Source organism: Harmonia axyridis, chromosome 6 (genome assembly GCF_914767665.1).
Source record: "Harmonia axyridis chromosome 6, icHarAxyr1.1, whole genome shotgun sequence".
Classification (NCBI taxonomy): Eukaryota; Metazoa; Arthropoda; class Insecta; order Coleoptera; family Coccinellidae; genus Harmonia; species Harmonia axyridis.
Window position 1 is genome coordinate 3,239,834 of NC_059506.1, and position 20,289 is coordinate 3,260,122.

The 20,289-nt window shown below is 33.6% G+C and overlaps 3 protein-coding genes across 5 annotated transcripts; 1 reads left to right on the forward strand and 2 right to left on the reverse strand.

Annotated features, from left to right (window-relative positions):
• Positions 1-112: 112 nt before the first annotated feature.
• On the reverse strand, positions 113-13,464 carry LOC123682417. Its single transcript, XM_045621017.1, has 7 exons — positions 13,307-13,464; positions 13,034-13,244; positions 7,085-7,222; positions 5,880-7,013; positions 4,493-4,834; positions 2,224-2,634; positions 113-2,169 (listed from the first exon to the last, which is right to left on the reverse strand). The coding sequence occupies exons 1-7, from the start codon at positions 13,307-13,309 to the stop codon at positions 113-115; spliced, it is 4,296 nt and encodes a 1,431-aa protein (XP_045476973.1). The 5' UTR covers positions 13,310-13,464.
• A 365-nt stretch (positions 13,465-13,829) lies between these two features.
• LOC123682601 (ADP-ribose pyrophosphatase, mitochondrial) lies at positions 13,830-15,030 on the reverse strand. Its single transcript, XM_045621331.1, has 4 exons — positions 14,722-15,030; positions 14,431-14,662; positions 14,230-14,378; positions 13,830-14,167 (listed from the first exon to the last, which is right to left on the reverse strand). Exons 1-4 carry the CDS (start codon positions 14,909-14,911, stop codon positions 13,881-13,883), a joined length of 858 nt encoding a protein of 285 aa, XP_045477287.1. The 5' UTR covers positions 14,912-15,030; the 3' UTR covers positions 13,830-13,880.
• A 104-nt stretch (positions 15,031-15,134) lies between these two features.
• LOC123682602 lies at positions 15,135-20,076 on the forward strand. Of its 3 annotated transcripts, none has more exons than XR_006747835.1 (6): positions 15,135-15,401; positions 15,864-16,000; positions 16,605-16,837; positions 16,896-17,251; positions 17,312-17,394; positions 19,071-19,481. XR_006747835.1 is itself a non-coding variant. In XM_045621332.1 (5 exons), the coding sequence occupies exons 1-4, from the start codon at positions 15,327-15,329 to the stop codon at positions 17,243-17,245; spliced, it is 795 nt and encodes a 264-aa protein (XP_045477288.1). In that variant the 5' UTR covers positions 15,136-15,326; the 3' UTR covers positions 17,246-17,251; positions 19,809-20,076. The 3 variants fall into 3 exon arrangements, 1 of the variants encoding a protein (XP_045477288.1); XR_006747836.1 differs by having other exon boundaries at positions 19,136-19,481; XM_045621332.1 differs by lacking the exons at positions 17,312-17,394; positions 19,071-19,481 and adding an exon at positions 19,809-20,076 and having other exon boundaries at positions 15,136-15,401.
• The last annotated feature ends 213 nt before the right edge of the window (positions 20,077-20,289 follow it).

The following is a 20,289-nucleotide window of genomic DNA, read 5'->3' on the forward strand; positions in this document are numbered from 1 at the left end:
CTGCAATTTCATAGATAATATATGTACCCTTTCAAAGAAATTATGGAAAAAATTATAACGAAATTATTTATTAAAATACAAAAATCAACTAACTAATTACACATGTCATCACTTAGTTGTCATAGAATAAAAGTTGTTCTTCATTAGAATCGAATAGACTTCCACCCTCGCTTCCACCACCTTCTGGCTGGTTATTAAATTCATCGTAATATTTCTTGATGGTTTCATCACTTCCTAAACCCATAAAGGGCTTCTTAAGAGTGTCACTCATATACATTGATGTTCTTCCTTCTCCAACACCGTTCCTATTTACCTCCTGCTCAAATTCTTCAGCTTCTTCTCTACTTCGATAAAAAGGATATCTATACAATTCGCCGTTATAAGAAACTGGACCATGGGAACTCTCAGATATGCAAACACATATAACAACATTTTGTTGCTCATATTGATCATCATACGGATAACCTCTATTGTATTGTGGTATGTTCTCGTTTGTTGGTTTTTTGTAACATCTTTTAATTTTACAATTCTCTTTATTTGAAACAGTTGAGATCATTTTTTTCAAAAGGTCTGATTGTGGAATGATATACAATTGTTCTTCAATTGGCATTTCAAATCCTTCATGATTGTCAGAGATATCACCGGATCTAGAATGTTTCACACGGTTTTCTTCGGCATTCAACATTTGTTGTTTTGTCTGGTTTTCTTTCTTCAAAAATTCATCTAACGTTTTTTTCACCGATTTTGTAGTTCTAAGTGGCATCATGAGGACAGGTGAATTATATTGATCATCGTTGTTGTTATTCTCTACATTGTATTCATTTTCTTCATTACTAGTGAAAGGATAATTCAATCCAACTACTTCCTCTTCATCAGCATTGCCATCCAAATTTTCCTCGTAGAAAGACATATCTGAATTAGAAACAGTTGTTGTTGGTGAATTTGGCTCAGTTACATTGTTAATCTCGTCATCTTCTTTATTTTCATCTTCGTATCCATAAACTTCATCGATGTTTGAGTTGGGAGCAACTGCCATAAAAGGTTTCATCAAATCTGGAGCTAAATTCAAACCAACTGTTTCTTCGTGATCAGTACTTCTTTTTTTCCTATTCAGATCCTTATGTTGTCGATCTGGAGCATCTAAAATTGACAACAAACTTCTAGATGCAAAGACAGGAACGTTTTCTTCTCTGTTCTCCTCGGATTTCAACTCATTAGACGATTCTTCAGCTGATGGATCTTCAATCAATTCAAGAACATTATCAATTTTCCAAGAATTTTTTCCCTTCTCGTTATTCGAAGAATCAGATAGAGCAACGTCATTCAAGACATATTCATCAACCTTCCTCATAGCTTCTTCCTCGTTCTTATCAAGTCCTTTGAATTCAGGAGTAATATTTGGTTTAGTTGTATCTGTAACTTGATCCTTATTCTCAACAATATCTTCGTTTGTCCTACTTAGTATAGCAGGAGTGGAATCTTCATCATCACCAAACCTCGACTGTAAAACAATCTTAGGTCTCTTCGTAAATTTCACATTCTTTCTCTTATTCGAATAATTTTTTTGTATTGTGTTAGTCTTGATATAATTCTTATTATAACCGTCTTTCTTATTCTCATCTTGTAATAAATCCATAGTTATATTTTTTATTGTTTCTTCCAAAATTGATTGTGTTATATTAGGTAGAATATCAGAAGAATAAATAATATTTGACGATCCTAATGTAGATTCAGTATTCTGCTTGTCTTTTTTCTTCAGGTTTGCATTAATTTCATAATTAACTTTTTCATTTTTGTTCATATCATTGAGGGAAACTATTGCTGCAGATTGGTTTGCATCTGTTTTGAATATATTATAAAGGAACTTATCGATTATTTCATTCTCTTCTTCTTTTGTAAATTGTTTTATTTCGTTTTTGTTTGCTTTAATGTTGGACTTATCACTTCGAGTTAAAGACTGAGATAAAATATCAGAATCATTTTCTATTTTGTTACGTTCTTTTAATTGTTGTATTCCGTATTTTATTTTATTCTTAGTTTTGTCTAAGTTCTTCGTAATATCATTTTTTCTTTTTTGCATATTTTCTTTGACTACCCTATTAGTTGAAACAATTTTGTCGTGGATGCTTCCAAGATTTTTGGCGGATTTTCCTTTCGTCTGTTCGTTATCTATGAAAAAGAATATTCAATGCATAATTTTCATTAAAAGAATGGTTTACTCACCTCCCCTGAAATTTGGAAGTCTTCTACCATTAACAGATTTCACATCCCCTATTGGTGGTATGTAAATACCCCTTGTCTCTCCCTCTCCTGGCATCTTAACCACAATTTTTTCCAGATCTATATGATCTTTCTTAGACTTCGTAAGACCAATGGCGTCCAGAATATGACCCATAGAAACGAAATCCGGATGAGTCTTTTGAGCACCTATTATAGGATCTTTGACGTCCAAAACTTTTGGGCTAATTATAATCGCTTTTTTCAATGGAGCATTCTTGTTTGCCTTGAATCTACTAGTCAATACTGGAGCTTTGGCGTATGGAAGTAGGACCCTTGGAACTGTATTTTTGGTTGTGTGAAAAATTTTTCTCGCATCATGGGCAATGTTACTGATGTGGTTCAGAGTGTTCTGACCTGAAATAGATGATTTTGGGGCATATTACTTCGTCCTATATACAACATACAATAAAGAAATTAATAGGTATCATGGTTTTTTGACTTGACGATATTAATCAAGCATATAGTACGATGAAAATTTTGCAGTGTTTTTCAGAATGGAAATAATATTCGAACAATAGGTATTCAAATAAAAATGTTTTTCTTTAAAATTACATTTTGTTCACTTTACAGATCTACTGAAATAAGTCCTTGTGAAAATCCTGAATCAAAAAATTACAACAAATGAAAGCATAGTGACTCTGTTTGCCCGATAGGTGGCGTTATATGTGTCGCATCACACCCTAGTGCGGCTCCGGCTTTATGAAGGCCGCCACGTTGCAGAAGAGTCACCTCTCCACGATGAAGGGAGAGGGTGTCTTGGGCAGAGATCGCTGGATTGCCCAACTGAAGAGTCCACCAGCGATCTCGGGACAAAACACCGCAATCTCTAGAGCGAGGGCGCACCTAAGTTGTTTGCTTAGAGAAAGACTCGTCAAAAAAGTTCAGATATTCAATGAGACCTTGGAGTTTGGTTTCAAGGTTAAGTGAATATTTTAAATGAGAAATATATTAGGTGTACAACTTTGCATCAGCCGTTTTGCAAAAGATGCTGTAGTGGTAAGTTGTAGTCGAAATAAATAGATCGTATACGTCATACAATTAGCTTAGACATTTTTAACTATAACGCCATCGAAATATTAGTCGATATGTGTCTGCATCATAAAAATATTTTCGATTAAACATCTCAGCTTACGAGCAAAATTCTTACTTACAGGAGGTTTTAATTTTCTGGTTTCATTTGAAGAAATCTGCATCGAACGCTCTCTAATACCTATGGTGAGGCTCGTGGTGAGGCCGCTATTAGTGTGAGAACATGCCGAGAGTGATTTCAACGCTTAGAGAACGGTGTTTTTAACGTCGAAGGTCAACATGGCGGTGAGAGAGAGAAGGTTTTCGAAGATGCAGAATTGGAGGCATTACTTGATCAAGACTCGTGTCAAACGCAACAAGAATAGGCAAGATCATTGGGAGTGACGCAACAGGCCATTTCAAAACGCCCGAAAGTCATGGGAATGATTCAGAAACAAGGAAATTGAGTGCCGTACGAGTTGAAGTCGAGAGATGTTGAACGGCGTTTGTTTGCTTGTGAACAGCTGCTTTTAAGGCAAAGACGGAAGGGCTTTCTGCATAGCATTGTGACTGAAGACAAAAAAATGGGTTCATTACAATAATCCCAAGCATATAAAATCATGGGGGTATGCCGGCCATGCTTCCAAGTCCTCTTCACGATGCCAAAATCATGCTCAGTATTTGGTGGGACAATTCGGCGTATTGTATTATAAGTTGTTAAAACCGACTGAAACAATCACAGGCGATCGTTATCGAACGCAATTAAGCTGAGACTAGAATTGAAGAGCAACCGTCCGCAATAGAACGAGATACTTGATGAAATGATTTTACAGCATGACAATGCTCGACCCCATGTTGCGAATGTGGTCAATACATACTAGGAAACGTTGAAATGGGAACCCCACTCATCGTATTCTCCAGATGTTGCTTCCTCAGACGATCACTTGTGTCGATCAATGACACACGTCCTGGCTGACCAGCACTTCCGGTCTTATGAAGAAGTTAAATATTGGATCTATTCCTGGATCGCTTCAAAAGATGACCAGTTTTTTCAACGCGGCTTTCGTAAGCTTCCGAAAGAAAGTAGTGGCCAGTGATAGAGAATATTTTGAATCATAAATTTATAACCAGGTTTTTACAATAAAGCCTCGAATTTCGGAAAAAACGGCGGAAGCAAAGTTGTACGCCTATGTATTCGACATACTTGATCTTACGCTGTCCCTTATTGCTCCTCCCACCCTAGCAAATGTTTCAACAATTCCATATGGATCACTTGGATAAGCCTCTTCGTAGTTCTCATCGGTGTCTCCATTTCTAAAACCAGAACGTGATAAGATTTTCGGATTGATGGCACTCACCACATCGTCTCCTTCTTCCTCTATTTCTTCAGGGTTGATATTCTTTATTTCATAATTTGATGGTATCACTAGGTTCTGAGGGGGAATTTTCATTGCTGAGAGAACGGCATTTTTGGTTGATCCCATAAATTGTCTCACGTGGTATAACGGCGATCTTTCGTCTTCGAAAGCATTTCTTGTTATGGTTCCTGAAACAGTAACAGAATAAAATAAGGGAAGTATAGGGTGTTTTTTTCGAGGTATATAACTTTAAGTTGGCATTACTGTTCAAGATGGCAAACTATTTAACAGCTGTCAAGTGATTTATTCTCAGTTTGGTTTGGCAATTCATCATGAATAGACTCACGCCTGAACAACGCTTACAAATAGTGCAATTTTATTTTCATTCATTATAATGGTTCTGTGCGGAATCCGTATCGCGCACTACGTCCATTTTATTTTGTTTAACGATGAAGCGCACTTCTGGTTCAATGGCTACATCAACAAACAAAACTGCCGCATTTGGAGTGAAGCTAATCCTCAAGTGTATGTCGAAACACCGTTACATCAAGAAAAACTGACTATTTGGTGCGCTTTATGGGCTGGTGGAATCATTGGTCCGTACTTCTTCAAAAACGATGATGGCCAGAACGTTACAGTCAATGGTGATCGGTATAGAGCCATGATTACTAACTTTTTCATTTCTGAATTAAACAATCATAATGTCCAAGAGCTGTGGTTCCAACAAGACGGCGCAACATGTCACACAGCTCGTGCCACAATCGATTTATTGAAAGACACGTTTGGTGACCGCCTAATTTCACGTTTTGGACCTGTGAATTGGCCTCCAAGATCTTGTGATTTAACACCGCTAGACTACTTTCTGTGGGGCTATGTAAAGTCATTGATCTATGCGGATAAGCCACAAACCCTTAACCATTTGGAAGACAACATTCGCCGTGTTATTGCCGATATACGGCCACAAATGTTGGAAAAAGTCATCGAAAATTGGACGTCCAGATTGGACTACATCCGAGCCAGCCGTGACGGTCATATGCCAGAAATCATATTTGAAATGTAATGCCACAAGATTATCTTGCGGATAAATAAAATTCATGTTAATAGAATATTCCATCGTTGTTTTATTGCAATTTAAAGTTCTATAGCTCTAAATTTTCTATACATGCCAAAACGTAAGCATAAAAATTTCAGGGACGTTAAATTCATTTCTTCGTTAGATTCGAATATGCTCACCTACATTATCCAATGTTTTTCGAACATCCAGCCTTGCATCAGGATTGTTCAATAACTTCGTAATCGTAGCTGATCTCTTCTCCCTCTTCTTCAATTCAGCAGAATCCTTGTACCCCCTGAACTGAAAATTACCGATAATGCTGTCCAGAACATCTGCAAATAGTAACTCTCTTTTATCAGTAATTTTTTTACGATAATCATCGACCATGTCTCTATATCCGAACAAAGTATCATTCAGCTTGGAGTTCATTTCCTTCAATTTCAAACTGGATATGTTGAAGTTCATGGAATTGTCGGAAAGAACGTTCATGTTGATCAACTTTGGTGATCGTCTGTTTCTCGTGTTTCTCCTTCTATAACAGTGACAACGATTGTTAGAAGGAATCTGGATTATGTTTCCTATGTAAGGATCATTTGGAGCTTCATCGGTAGTTTCTGATCCGCGTGGTGCTTGGTGTTCCTGCTCTTCATACTCTGAAAACTGATACGAAGGAAGTTCATCATGAGGCTGATCAACTGTTGACATCTCTGCATGCTTCGCATAACCAGAAGTTTCTGGCCTTGTATGATAGTAAGACCTCTCGTCTAATACCTCCAGAATTTTGTTCATCCCTGAGTCGTATACTACAGGCCTTATGAGATCTTCAGAGAGCTGAGAGTTTTCTGGCTTAACATGCCAATGAATCTCTTCTTCAGGCGGCATGCTTATACCTACCACCTGATCATCTGATAGAGAACCAAGATGTTCTGCTTCCAAACCAACACCTTCATTATGGGATGAAATAAAATTTTGGGATGTACCAGAATGGATGAAAGTATTACTATGTCCGTTTATATTTACTATCTTGGGGTTTGCAGACTCCCAGGAATGAACCAATTTACCAGGTGAGTCAAAGTGGTGATTGTTCTGGTTGGAAAATTGTATGTTTTGGTGATGGATGGCTTGATTTTGCTGGTGGAAGTTTTGATTGTATGTCGTCTGATGTGAATTTTGATGGGAACTTTCGGACCATTGGTTTGAATTTAAGATCAGTGGTCGTGTAGCTGCTTCCATGCCATGGTCATTAACAACAACATACTGATGGTTGTTTGGAGGGTGAATAGATTGAGGTCGATGAGAAAATTCATAGTTAACTGTAAAAAAAATATTATTATTTTATTATTGAACGAGAAAGAAAACCTGAAATATTTCTTATTACTCGTACCTGGATGAACTACGACTGGTGTTTCATGGAGATGAGTTCCATGGGTAAAGGTATGAGTATGTGAGTGACTGTGAAACAAGGGTCCCTTATGTTTCCATTTATGCAAGGTTGGATCGGCATACCTTGATGTATCTCCTTCTGTAATTTTTAATTTGCCATATGAAAATCACTATTTTTGGTTTTTGTGAGTATTTATAAATTTAATGATTCCTTTATGTTCGGGGGCAATATAAAAGTGGCCCAGCTAGGTTCCATAGAGCCGGTGTGAATAGAAAAATTCGAGAAAAGCACTAACTTGGCACTTTTGATTGCTCATTTATACCTAAGTAAAGGATTTTTCCTTAAGGGGTTTTATCCTCAGAAGCCCGCTATCTGGGCAGCTGCCACTTCTGAAGCTGCCATCTTTTGACATTTTACAATTAAAAACTAAGGGAAATGGAACAACACACGCTTCAACAACGCATTCAAATTATTTAAATCAATTACAAAAATGATGAAAATATTGTAAAGCACCTTCTCGGCTGGTAACAGTGAAAATGGTGAAAACATTGGATAAAAGTTAGTGATGTGAGGCACCGAAACCATGTGCGTCGCTCAAAAAAAGGCAGAATAAATGGATTTGTCGTATAATTAAAGAAATTACCATTTTAATATTCTCCATAAGTTTTCTCAGTTTCTGGAGACGCGATCAACAGAATTTTAAACAAATCTGGGAAATATTATTGTATCGGGTGTCCCAAATTCCGATCTTAGAATCCCTCTGAGCTAAAAAAAAAGGATGGCACATTTTCGGGCATTTTTCGATTTTTGAGAGTGAATTTGGTGTAAACCGCAACCTCATAAATTCAACTGTTTTCAAGCTATAAGACAAAATTGGTTAATGGCATGAAATGAAAAGTTCTAATACCTTCTTTATTGTTAGTGATATTAATATAAAACAAAAACATCCAACAGGGACTTTTTTCAGTAGAATCCAATGGTATAATAATTTATTTTTATTTGCCTTCGTTTTGAAGTTATAATATACCAACTTATGTTTTCTTAAATATAAACCATAATAAATACTATAACAAATAAAATCGCTTATTTTTTCCCTTTTCAAAAATGATTTATAAATATCTTATCAATCTATAAAAATCTTCAAAAGTTTCAGTTCCACACGGCAAATCAACTATGTGCATTTCTATAATAATCTGTGAACTTCAGATAATTAAAATATTCCGTGGCAACTAAGGTCTCCGGATTTGACATCGTTAGATTTTTTCTTTGATCACATTCAAAACAGAACATTTATCAATTTGAAAATGTTGAAAAAATTTTACGGTGGTAAATCCGGAGACCTTGGTGGCCATCAAATATGTTAATTATCTGAAGTTCACAGATTATTTTATATAGGCACTTGGTTGATTTGTAGTGTGAAACTGAAACTTTTGATCATTTTTATAGTTTGATAAGAAATTTATATATCACATTATATTTTTGAAAAGGAAAAAATTAAAGCGATTTGATTTGGTAAAGAAATTGTTATGGATTACATTTGAAAAAACAAGTTTGAATTATAACTTCAAAAGTAATGTCAGTAAAAAATGAATTATTACACCGAAAAAATACCTGTAAGACTTTTTTTCATGGTAATAGTATCACTAATAAAGAAGTTTTAAGAACTTTTTATTTCACGTCGTTTTCCAATTTTCTCTTATAGCTTGAAAACAGTTGAATATATCATGTTGCGGTTTTCACCAAATGAATTCTATCAAAAATCGAGCCCGAAAATTTGCAACCCCGTAGCCATCACCATAGTATAAGGAATGATTATGTTTATACAACAGTATAGGAACTATACTGTGCTTATACTATGCTGTCACCGTTACATAGAACCTGATGTTCGAAAATGAACATTTTTGAAATATTGCTATAACTTTTCTTGTGTTGAAAATTTCTGTAGAACCATTTTTTCGTCAACTTCTCACTCAGAATTCAATGAAGTTAATTGAATTTTCCACAAACTGATATTTTATGAGTTATCGCTAGGAAACAATAAGGGCGTAGATCTTTTTTTTTTCTTGGAGGGCGATGGTAATCGAAAAAATTTTAGTTGACGACTACGTCTACTCATACCTGTAATGTGAGGAAAAGAAGTTTGAAAACGAAGTTTGAACCAAATTACTCGAAATCATGGGCGCCCGCAGGGGGGGCCAGGGGGGGCCATGGCCCCCCCTGAGATTTTGATTACCTCATTTTTCAGCACAACACCCTCAATATTACTTTCTCAATCCAAAGGGCAAGGAAAAGAGGAAAGTAATGGATTCATAACAAATTTCCAGTTTTCAATGGAATTACTATAAATACATCCATAATATACTATATACATATCCATAATCGGCAGAGGTATTCTTTTAATTGAAAACTTTTTTAGACGCGTTGAGCACTTCTTGGGTGAAGAAAAATCGTGGAACCGAACGCAATCCATGCGTGTCAATTTAAAAAAAAAACCATCTTATATATATATACTCTCCTATTGTCTTCAATAGATAAAGGTAAGAAAAAAAGTATTGGAGAAAATAGAAAAAAAAAATTACAGATTATAAAAACAATAGTTTTTCACGGAACTCAAGATATGCCTATACGAGAGAGCAACAAGAACTCTGGAAATTTAAGTGATCTTTTGAAATTCAGAGTAGACGTTGGAGATAAAGATTTAGAGATCCATTCATTCAACGCAGCTGGTTTGAATTTGGACAAACTTGTAGCACAAGGTTATGATGGAGGCTAAACAATGGCTGGTGAAATTCTCAGGGTTCAAAATATCATAAGAGACAAGTACAAGAAAGCAATTTATTTCCGTTGTGCCTCCACTAGGTTGAATTTAGTAATAAATGACATCAGTAAAATAACTGAGATTCGTAATAGCATTGGCACCGTTAATGACATTATAGTCTTTTTTCGAGAGAGTACCTTAAGAAGAAATCTGATTCCAAATATTCCTTTGTTTTGTGAAACTGTTTGGTCAGCTAAATATAAATCTTTGCGGGTTTCCGCTGAACACTTCAATAATATATTCAAAACTCTAGAGAACTGCTATCAAATCTGGAGAAATCTCAATAAATTCTTCATCAACAAAAAGAGCTGCTCAGTTATGGGCTGCAATAAACTCTTTCACTTTTGTGATTTGTTTAATGGTAGCAAGTAAATATTAAAATATATTGGAACCAATAGCAAATACACTACGATGTGTTTCTATTAATTTTGTAGATTTTCACCGTCATATAAATTTTATTATAGAAATATGTGGAAAACATCGCTCAGATGATGCATGCTTCACAGAAATTTTTTCCAAAGCATCAACTATTGCTCAGAGTCTCAATATAGAGATTGGAAAACCACGAATTTGCGGTAGACAAATATACAGATCTAATTATGAAGCAGATTCAGCTGAAGATTACTTCGAAAAATCTATATTCATCCCATATTTAGATCATTTGATTTCAGCCCTTGAAACGAGATTCTCGAAAGAACATGTAATGCTTTTTTCTTTCTTCAATTTTTTGCCAAAGAATTCAAAATTACTAGATATTGAAAATTTCGCATCTAAGGTCGGCAATATGTATAACATTGAAAATTTAGAAAGTGAATTGAACATTTGGAATGAGTATTTATCTAAATCACAAATGGATGAAAACATAAAAATTGAAGATCTTATCGGACAATGTAAATTTTCTCCAGCTATCGAAGAATGTCTTATTATTCTCCTTACATTTCCATGTACTACTCGTGCTATAGAGGGTAGTTTCAGCGCAAAATTAAATTTTAGATCAGAATAAAATATGCCTACTCTGTTGTATAGCGATTAAGTATTTTGTCTTCAGAATTAATATTGTTTTTTGCAATTTATGATTTGTTAATTTTTATAATATACTTGTTTGTTGTTTTTACATTCTGGAGCAATTATGTGCTATTTTGAATCATATTTTAGTATCATGTTTTAAACTCCATTGTTTGCGTCATTCACTGTATATTGCAAGATTTATTATTATTCTTTTATTATTTTTATGAACAAAGTTTTATCGAGCATATATGTATATATTTTTTATTTCGTTATTACTCGTTGTTTTTTCTTTATTTGTCAGCAATTATAATCATTATTTCATTTCGTTCTCCATATTTTTATATTTATTTTTTTGTAAATTGTACCATTGAATGTGACTCTTTTTGAAAAGAGTTACCGTATTATTTTACATCACCCTATGTTGATGTTTAAAAGAATGTTGAAGTGGAAAACTTCATAATTTTTATTTTGCACAGTCCTCCCCCACTTATGAATATAAATACAGAAATAGAAAGAAACGGAATACTAATATCTCTTACGACAATCATGAACGCCTTATCAATTTTCAATAATTTTCATTTTTTGCCCCCCCTGAGAAAAATTTCTGCGGGCGCCCATGCTCGAAATAATAGCATTTTTTTGTTTACCGATTCGATTGTTCATACCTTATACAAGTTGTTCCTGAATTGGAGGTACAATGGAAAATGAGAGATTGCTTAGATAATTTAAAAAAAAAATAAACATATACCCGCAAACGCTTTGTTTTCGAGATACAGGATGTTTCTTGTAGTGATTTTTTTCGTGATGCTCATATCAGTTTATCGAATTTTTTTTAATCTGCGATACAGATTGGGTAAATAAGTACCAAAATTTATAATAATTCATCCATCACAGCTTATCAACTAATTTTTTATAATAAGTTGGATTTTCCTGAGGATAACTAGAGAGGTGTTTGAATTTTTTTCTCGAAATCAATAGCATATACGAGAAAATTAAAAAATCAAAAAGTATAGTACTGGATCAGAGTTCCTTTTTACATTTTTTCTAAACTACCAGTAATTCACAAAAAAAAAATTCTGGAGGAAAGAAGCGGGCACTCCTCTAGAAAAAATATTATCCTGTAGATTTGCATTTAGAATTAGCATATCACATGATGAAAACTTTGAATTGAAATATTATGCGAAATTTAAGTTAATTATCTTGTGAAGGGAAGGTGCTATGAGAAAAAAACTTGAAAAAATCTCTGTTAACACCCTGTATCTCGAAAACAAAGCGTTTGCGGGCCCATGTTCTTAGGACTTTTTTTCTTAAAATGATCCGAGGAATCTGTCATTTTCGTTTGTACCTCCAATTTAGGAACAACCTGTGTAGTCAATCAAAAACTGATGCCTTCACAAATGAATTGCAAGTTGAATAAAACCTACACATTGAATTTCTCGATGCGAATAACTCAGTTCAGATATTTGATAACTGCAGTATTTAAATTTTGTTACAAGAATAATACAAAAAACCGAAAACAACGGGTAAGTTTATACCGAATGAAGAATATGCAAAACAAGGGGCGACGCCGACAAAGCGAATAGATATTTTATTTTATTCCGAAGCCTACTTATCTAAAGATAAAATTTGAAATGTCTCGAATGTGGCAGAAAAGTATCAAGTATGCTATATTTCTCAAATGGTAATTTTAAGCTCTTTCGAAATATGTAGGAATATAAGGTGTGTCCCATTTGAAAAAAAATTTTTTAGCAATATCTCAAAAAATATCAGTTTGCGGAAAATTCAATTAACGTCATTGGGTTTTACGTAAAAAGTTGCGGAAAGGATGTTTTTACGAGAGAGAAAAATTTTCAAAAGAAGAGAAGCAATATTTCGAAAATGAACATTTTCGAAAAACACCCGGTAACTGTGTAACAGTGATAGCTGTGGAGATGCGATTTTCGCCAATGACATTAGTTTTCGTCTATCTAGTATAGAAATACCTATAGGACATATTCCTTTCAAAAATATCCAATTTGGCCCATCCTGTACAATAGACAAGAATTTTTCTAAGAGATATATTATTAGGTATTAGCTTGATTGTATATAATGAACAATGAAGTTGACTAGAATTCTAAACTCACCATTTTCTCCACCTACAATCTCGGGAATTCTCTCTTCAAGGAAATTATCCGCTGAAGATAAATCATCTAGAGCATTGTCAGCAATGGTATCAATACCCATAAAATCATCCTCTATGTTATCTGTTTGTACACTATCACCAACATCTGAATTATCGAATTGGGCACTCACTTCAATAATTATGAATAAAAATAATTTAACAATTATAAAGTTCTGCAAAAAAATTCACAAATTCCTATTCAGTTTGAAATTTCGTGAAATATATTTTTTCTTACCATAATTTCAATTTATTAAGATACCATAATTCACTGTATATAAATAATTTGAACTGTTGAGGACCCAACTGGAAAAAGGTAGATATAATTTGAGCAAGTCAGCAATATTCTGTAATTATGTAATAAATAGATCCAAACATAATTGTTATTATAATCCACTTTACATGAACCTAATTGTAAACAAAAATAAGCTGCATATTCAATAAAAGTTTTATTCAGAGTTTTTTTAATATTTTCTAATCTTCAATATGAATTATGCCATTATCGATTATCTTCACATTCATCTCAAGGAACTATTGGTGTAATCAATAAATTTCTACACAATTTTTGAAAAGTTGTCTTTTTTTTGTGTGGTATCATCTAAAAAATATTCTTTATTTTTAGATTTCGGAATATTCAATAGATTAACCTATCAAAGAGGTAAAAAAAAACAATATTTTTCAAGAAAATGTATCTCTTTCAAATCAAACTTCTCTTCTAAAATCCAAAAAATTTCAAGGTAGTTTTTTTTAATAAATACAAGTTTGCCAATATTCCATTTATTCAGTTCTTTTAAAGTACTTAATATATTTGTTCACCAGTGAGCATTATTTAATTTAGCAACTGTTTCAATGAAACTAGAATGACTAGCGTACAACTCCAGGTTTCGATCAATATCAATCCAACGAACATTTTTTGCATCGTCTCCTGCCTTCAGATTGAATTTTCCAGCAGATTCCCCAGAATCATCATGAAAATTCATGGCTGTGGTCTCCATCCATGCATTATCAGTATTTCTAGGGTCATCCACATAACCTCTATAAATTTCTTTACCATGTTTGAAGAAATCAGTTATGATAAGTTCATTTCTCAAAGCTTCTTCTGAAAAATATTGAAAATATCAAATTGCTTTCTCAGAAATCAGTTTATTTTTAATTGACAACCTTTATCAGTATCTAATACGCTGAATGCTTCCTCCAAAAATTCCCTCTTGAGTGTTTCACTAACGTTTTCCCCTGGATCAACCATTCCACCTGGAATGGCCCATTCATTGCAATCTCTTCTTTGAATTGCACAAAATTGTAGTATAGGCCTTAAAAATATTATATTTAGAAATAAACTACATATAGAAAAATATAACCTACAAGGAACTTGAAGAATGAACCTGTTTGGCCCCTCCAGAAACTTTCCATCTAGTCACTATTGGATCTGCAGCATGGTTAGGGCCCCATCTACCTAACACACCCCTTCCTTTCAATCCAGTTCGTCCTTCTGGGTTCAATGGTCTCTTCTCCTCAACACGATATGTTCCCATAAAACTTGCCCTATTAACTTTTCCATCGATACAGTTATAATTAGGACTGAATTGTGGATCATCTATAAAAATTATATGATATGCATCTTAATGAACAAATACAAAATGATTCTCAATTTACCTACATGTGGATCAGCCCATGGCTTGTTTTTGATAGTTGGAGATTCAAATTCGGGAGGGTCATAGGAAATATTTACATTCCAGGATACATGTTCATCTGGTATCAATAGTCTTTTCAGATTTCCAAAAGGATACATTGCAGATCTACATTTTTTATGTACCATTTTTGCAACAGATCTCGAAACAGTCATATATTTATCTTAAAATAATTAGAAAATTAGAGGTGAAAGATTCTCGCGAATTACTAAAAAACTCGAGCAAAACCGAGGGAATCCCCTGTGCCTGGTTTCTTTTCTTTTGAACTGTACAGAACAGAACCATAGATTAATTTAAGACCATAGATATAATATCAATAAAATACATAGACCTAATATCAATATTAGGTCTAAGATAAAATATAGGCTCTATGGTCAGTTGAAATGTCAAGTGTCAATCAGTATTTTCAAATTCAGATTCTTTGAAATTGAAAATTTTTCTCTTTTTTATTTTTAATCTTTCATTGTTCATTGTTTTTATTATAGTTTCGTTTTTCAGATCTTGTTATTTTAGTTTAGATACTAGTCCAGTAGTTAGTTCCAAATAGTGTGTAAGAATACTTTTCGTGAAATGGGACAATTTTGTATTTTGTGTGGACAATCTAGAAATGCAGATTCGAACATTCACCTGTATTCAGTTCCAAAGGTAAATACAAATTATCTTGTAATAATAAATGCTATCATTAGTATCAACCTAAACTATAATCCAACCCATATTTTGAATAGTCCTTATCATAGTTGATAGGGTTGCAAAGTATATCATTTTTACCAAATATAATGGATTGTTGAAAGGGTTTACCAAACGAGAAATACATGTCTAATATAAACCTAATGAACAAACAAGAAGAAATGTCGTGAAACACTTCCACCACCTAAAGTTATGTTGAAACTGAAGTCTATACTAATTGAGTAAATGAACAATTTTTAAAATCCCACCTCTAGTGACACACACAGATATAGATAAATATTCGAGTATGTTTTTAATCCAGTGTCTGATAATCGGATAGTAAATGTAGAATTCCAAGTGAGAGTACAAGCTAACAAAAGGTTTTACTTGTTCTCAATGAAATATTTTCCATGGTAGTTGATACAAACCATCAATTTCTAGGATGAGAAAAAACGGAAGCAATGGATGGATGCTGTTGGGAAAAACCTTCGTGTTGGTACATCCGTTTGCTCAAAGCATTTCCCAATCCACTCCATTGGACGTATCAAATTATTGAAGGGGGCCATACCAGCAAACATGTGAGTATTCACTGTATTCAGTATTATTGAATTTAGAATTTGGGGGATATATTATTAATTTAAGTTTGTAATAGAAACTTCAATTCAGCTAATAGCTGACCTGTGCATATAGCTGATATCTGTATCTATCAAGCCACTTATGAGCATTTAAATTACATATGTAATACGTGTCCATAGTTTTCCACAATGAAGTTTGCAGTTGTAATAATAAACTGGGATAATGACTGAGATTTGTAGTTGGAAAAACTTTCTAAGGCAACTAGTCGATTTTGAAACGTTTCAGAAGCATGTACATAGCTAGATGTCCTACAACATTTGCAAATTTCAAAATGTTAATTGGTGTCAGATGGATTCAAAACTCTATCAACCATCTACTTCATTCTTTTTTTTAGTCCTTAGGATCCTTCAATTGAAAGATTGCTTATTTTTGCGTTGAAATAACTCTATTATTGTTTTATTTTTTCAAATGGTGAATGAATTTTTGGGAAACTATTCTGAGTATAATGTGTAGAAGAGATATTCTGACCCCCATTATCGAAATGAAAATATACCAAAAAAAACTTCGGCCTAGCTGTAGTTTATTTATAAATTTTGAAATTTCTAGGCATATTAACCAAGCATCAGAAAATAATAAAACAGATGAAAATACTTTGAATTCGGAAAATGAAGCTTGGGCAAGGATTACTGATAACTTTAATAGCCAAAGATTTTCATCGGGAAGTGCCAAACGCAAATTCTTGGATGATCCACTCATGGATTACGTAGATGTCGATGATCCAAATTCAGATAAAGAGGGGGATTGTTCTTGGGATAATACAGCTGTGTATGAATCAAGAGGTAATGTATTGAAGTTGAATAAAATTGTCTATATTAATTTATTATATTATTGTTTTAGCTGGTATATGCACAAATGAACCAGAAATAATTGTTATTAAGGAGGAAATTGAACCAAAAGGCAGAAAAAGGAAAAGTGAAGAAGAGAATAATGAGCAAAATATTATCACTAAATTAAAGTTAGAAAATCAGCATAGACAGCAGGATATGCAGGCTGTGAAGATGAGAACGGCTGAAATTGATAAGAAAACTGCTGATATTAAGAAGAGAACTGCTGAAATCAAGAAGAGAACTGCTGATTTAGAGCATAAACTGGCAGTGCTCAAAGTTAAAGAACAGCTGAAAAAGATGTACCCAGGAATGGAGTACAGTCATATGGATGTGGAAGAACTTGATATAAGCAGTTTATAAAAACAGGTAATTGAATTTTCATAAAAAAAAACTTCATCTCCTTATCATGGTAATCCTGCCGAATAGGTATATGACCTTGGGACCCTCGAAAGACGTCCGATTTTGTACGTCAAATGGGCAGCTACGTTGCCAGATGAAGAATTAATCAGGTATTTGAAGTATATCATAGAAATATTTTACGATTTCGCGCCATCGGTAACCTATACAGGGTGGCCACTTTTTCAATGGGATTGTATTGGTAACTTTCAAACCATAAGAGTTAGAAGGTCGGTCAAACGGAGAAAAAGTTGCATTCATAGGAGCATATTCAAGCAGTTCAAACAAATCGAGATTATCAGGGCCGGTTATTGAGATATCATAGGAAAAGTAAATTCTGTCATTTTGATTTTTCTTTTTTTCCCACTTCATTTCAAATATTATCAAAAAATATTTCAGGAATTTTTTATTCGACAGTAAATTATCCTCAATTTGACGTAATCAGATTTCGTATCCAACGTTTCGTACTCCCTGGGCCACCCTCAACCTCATTATTTTCAATACGGACCTGCATTTTTTATGACACTTTTCGAAATAACTTTTGAAGCTGAATTCAACGATATATCATACGATGTCATTCAAAGTTGATTTTCAGGTGATTTTGTCCTTTATCCAAATTTCTTTGGGTCGGATCTGTATTACATTTAGGTACTTTTAGTTTAATTAACAACACGCAATACATTTCGATAAGAAAATCAACTAACTCATCTTGAACTAAATGGATCATATTAGAATCAAAGCAAGAAACAAGTAAAAATTATTAACATATTTCAGTTCATACTAATTAAACGGAACTATCATTTAATAAAAGATAATTCCAATTTTTATTCGAAAGTAACTACCTGAATGAAAATTAATGATATCTCAAAAATAAAATTTATGATACTACGAACCCGAGATTCTTCGCGAGAAGATTGAGAATGTATCGGAAGGTATTCAAGGGGACGAAATTAGCAAATGTATAAGAAGTATGGGTTCCAGAACCTTAAAGTGCATTTTACAAAATGATGGGCATTTCGAACAATTACTTCATTAATTTTCATTTACTTCCGAATAATCATTTAATTTTTCTTTGATTAAATGATAGTTCCGTTTAATTAGTATGAACTGAAATATGTAAATAATTTTTACTTGTTTCTTGCTTTGGTTCTAATATGTTCCATTTAGTTCAAGATGAGTTAGTTGATTTTCTTATCGAAATGTATTGCATGTTGTTAATTAAACTAAAAGTACCTGAATGTAATACAGATCCGACCCAAAGAAATTTGGATAAAGGTCAAAACCACCTGAAAATCAACTTTGAATGACATCGTATGATATATCGTTGAATTCAGCTTCAAAAGTTATTTCGAAAAGTGTCATAAAAAATGCAGGTCCGTATTGAAAATAATGAGGTTGAGGGTGGCCCAGGGAGTACGAAACGTTGGATACGAAATCTGATTACGTCAAATTGAGGATAATTTACTGCCGAATAAAAAATTTCTGAAACATTTTTTGATAATATTTGAAATAAAGTGGGAAAAAAAGAAAAATCAAAATGACAGAATTTACTTTTCCTATGATATCTCAATAACCGGCCCTGATAATCTCGATTTGTTTGAACTGCTTGACAATGCTCCTATGAATGCAACTTTTTCTCCATTTGACCGACCTTCTAACTCTTATGGTTTAAAAGTTACCAATACAATCCCATTGAAAAAGTGGCCACCCTGTATATTATCTTGAAAGTTTGAATCTTAGTTTGAATTCGAGTGTTACTGATACAATTAGAAATTACATTTTATTGTAGTAAAGTGCGTGTAGTGAACTGATTTACTTGTGGAAGTGATTCAATCATATAATTTCTAAACATAGCATGAAAATATGGAATTGTTGATGTAAGGACTATTCGATGGGCACTAAAAGATTTTTCCTCTACCAAAAAAATTTTTAAGTAGATATAATTCGAGATTATTATTTCAATACCGAACCTTCAAGACGACATCACACAAACGTCCCTGTCTTCTAATCTCCTCCATGCAGGGAAAAGCAGAAAGAAATAAATCGTTTCATTGAAAAATCAAATTTTGATTTTTCATGGTAATGAAGTACCTAAATTGGAATGTTTGGCCCCTCTTCACAATCCATCATTTTTTCCCCAGAAAAACTTTTTCAATGTATCCAAACTATCTGCTGTGTCTAAATAAAATATATTTTTTAATTTGTATTGTTTTAATAAACAAACATATCAATGTCCATTGTGGCCTCTGGCCAACTGTCAGTTGAAGTAAGTAGGAATCCCCAATTAAACTTTATTTCTATGATACTAAACGCTCTTTACAATCTGGCAACATAGCTGGCATTTTGACATAACAGATTCGAGAGTCTCAAGGTCATATACCTATTCGGCAGGATTACCCAGAAGAAACTTATTATATCAGTTAAAATTCATATTCAGAAGTTTGAATTTGCATGTACTGCAACAACAATTCTTGTCCAACTATGTCCAACTTGTCCACATTGTAATTTTGCTCTGAAATTGTTGAAGGCTCAAGGACTGGAGTCGAAAAAATACTCTGCCATAGATATCCATTATCTGCAACCAGCAGAATTGGAATCTGTTGCTCATGGAACCGAGTTTGAACAGCACTTCGGTTGAAGATGACACTGTCATGAGTTGAACAATATCGTGAATTTCCGAATGAGATACACATACAACCTGAAAAAAAGAAAAAACTATATTTGTCTTATTAACATAAATGACGTATTTGTGTTATGTAATTGTATTTGACATTTGTAATATATAATACATTTTAGAAGGAGCCGTTTCTGTTTCATAAAACTTCACCTCACCTCAACCAAGATTATAAAATACAACGTGGACGTTGTGGCTCCTCACTCAATGTACATTGGGAAAATGTCTATGTGGTTTGGTCGGTTTCCAGACAGCTTGAAGATCGGCAAAGTTATTCTGGTTTGCAACAAAGGCAGTCCTGAGGATCTCAATAGTTATAGGCCCATCATGCCTT

Coding starts and splice junctions, on each gene's coding strand:
- LOC123682602 (XM_045621332.1), top strand. CDS start 15,327: ATGGGACAATTTTGTATTTTGTGTGGACAATCTAGAAATGCAGATTCG. Junction 15,402..15,863: donor ACCTGTATTCAGTTCCAAAG/GTAAATACAAAT, acceptor ATCAATTTCTAG/GATGAGAAAAAACGGAAGCA. Junction 16,001..16,604: donor GGGGCCATACCAGCAAACAT/GTGAGTATTCAC, acceptor TGAAATTTCTAG/GCATATTAACCAAGCATCAG.
- LOC123682417 (XM_045621017.1), bottom strand. Junction 2,635..4,492: donor AAGGGACAGCGTAAGATCAA/GTATGTCGAATA, acceptor CATCTATTTCAG/GTCAGAACACTCTGAACCAC. Junction 2,170..2,223: donor ACTTCCAAATTTCAGGGGAG/GTGAGTAAACCA, acceptor TCTTTTTCATAG/ATAACGAACAGACGAAAGGA.
- LOC123682601 (XM_045621331.1), bottom strand. CDS start 14,911: ATGACTGTTTCGAGATCTGTTGCAAAAATGGTACATAAAAAATGTAGA. Junction 14,663..14,721: donor ATGGGCTGATCCACATGTAG/GTAAATTGAGAA, acceptor TAATTTTTATAG/ATGATCCACAATTCAGTCCT. Junction 14,379..14,430: donor GTTCATTCTTCAAGTTCCTT/GTAGGTTATATT, acceptor AATATTTTTAAG/GCCTATACTACAATTTTGTG.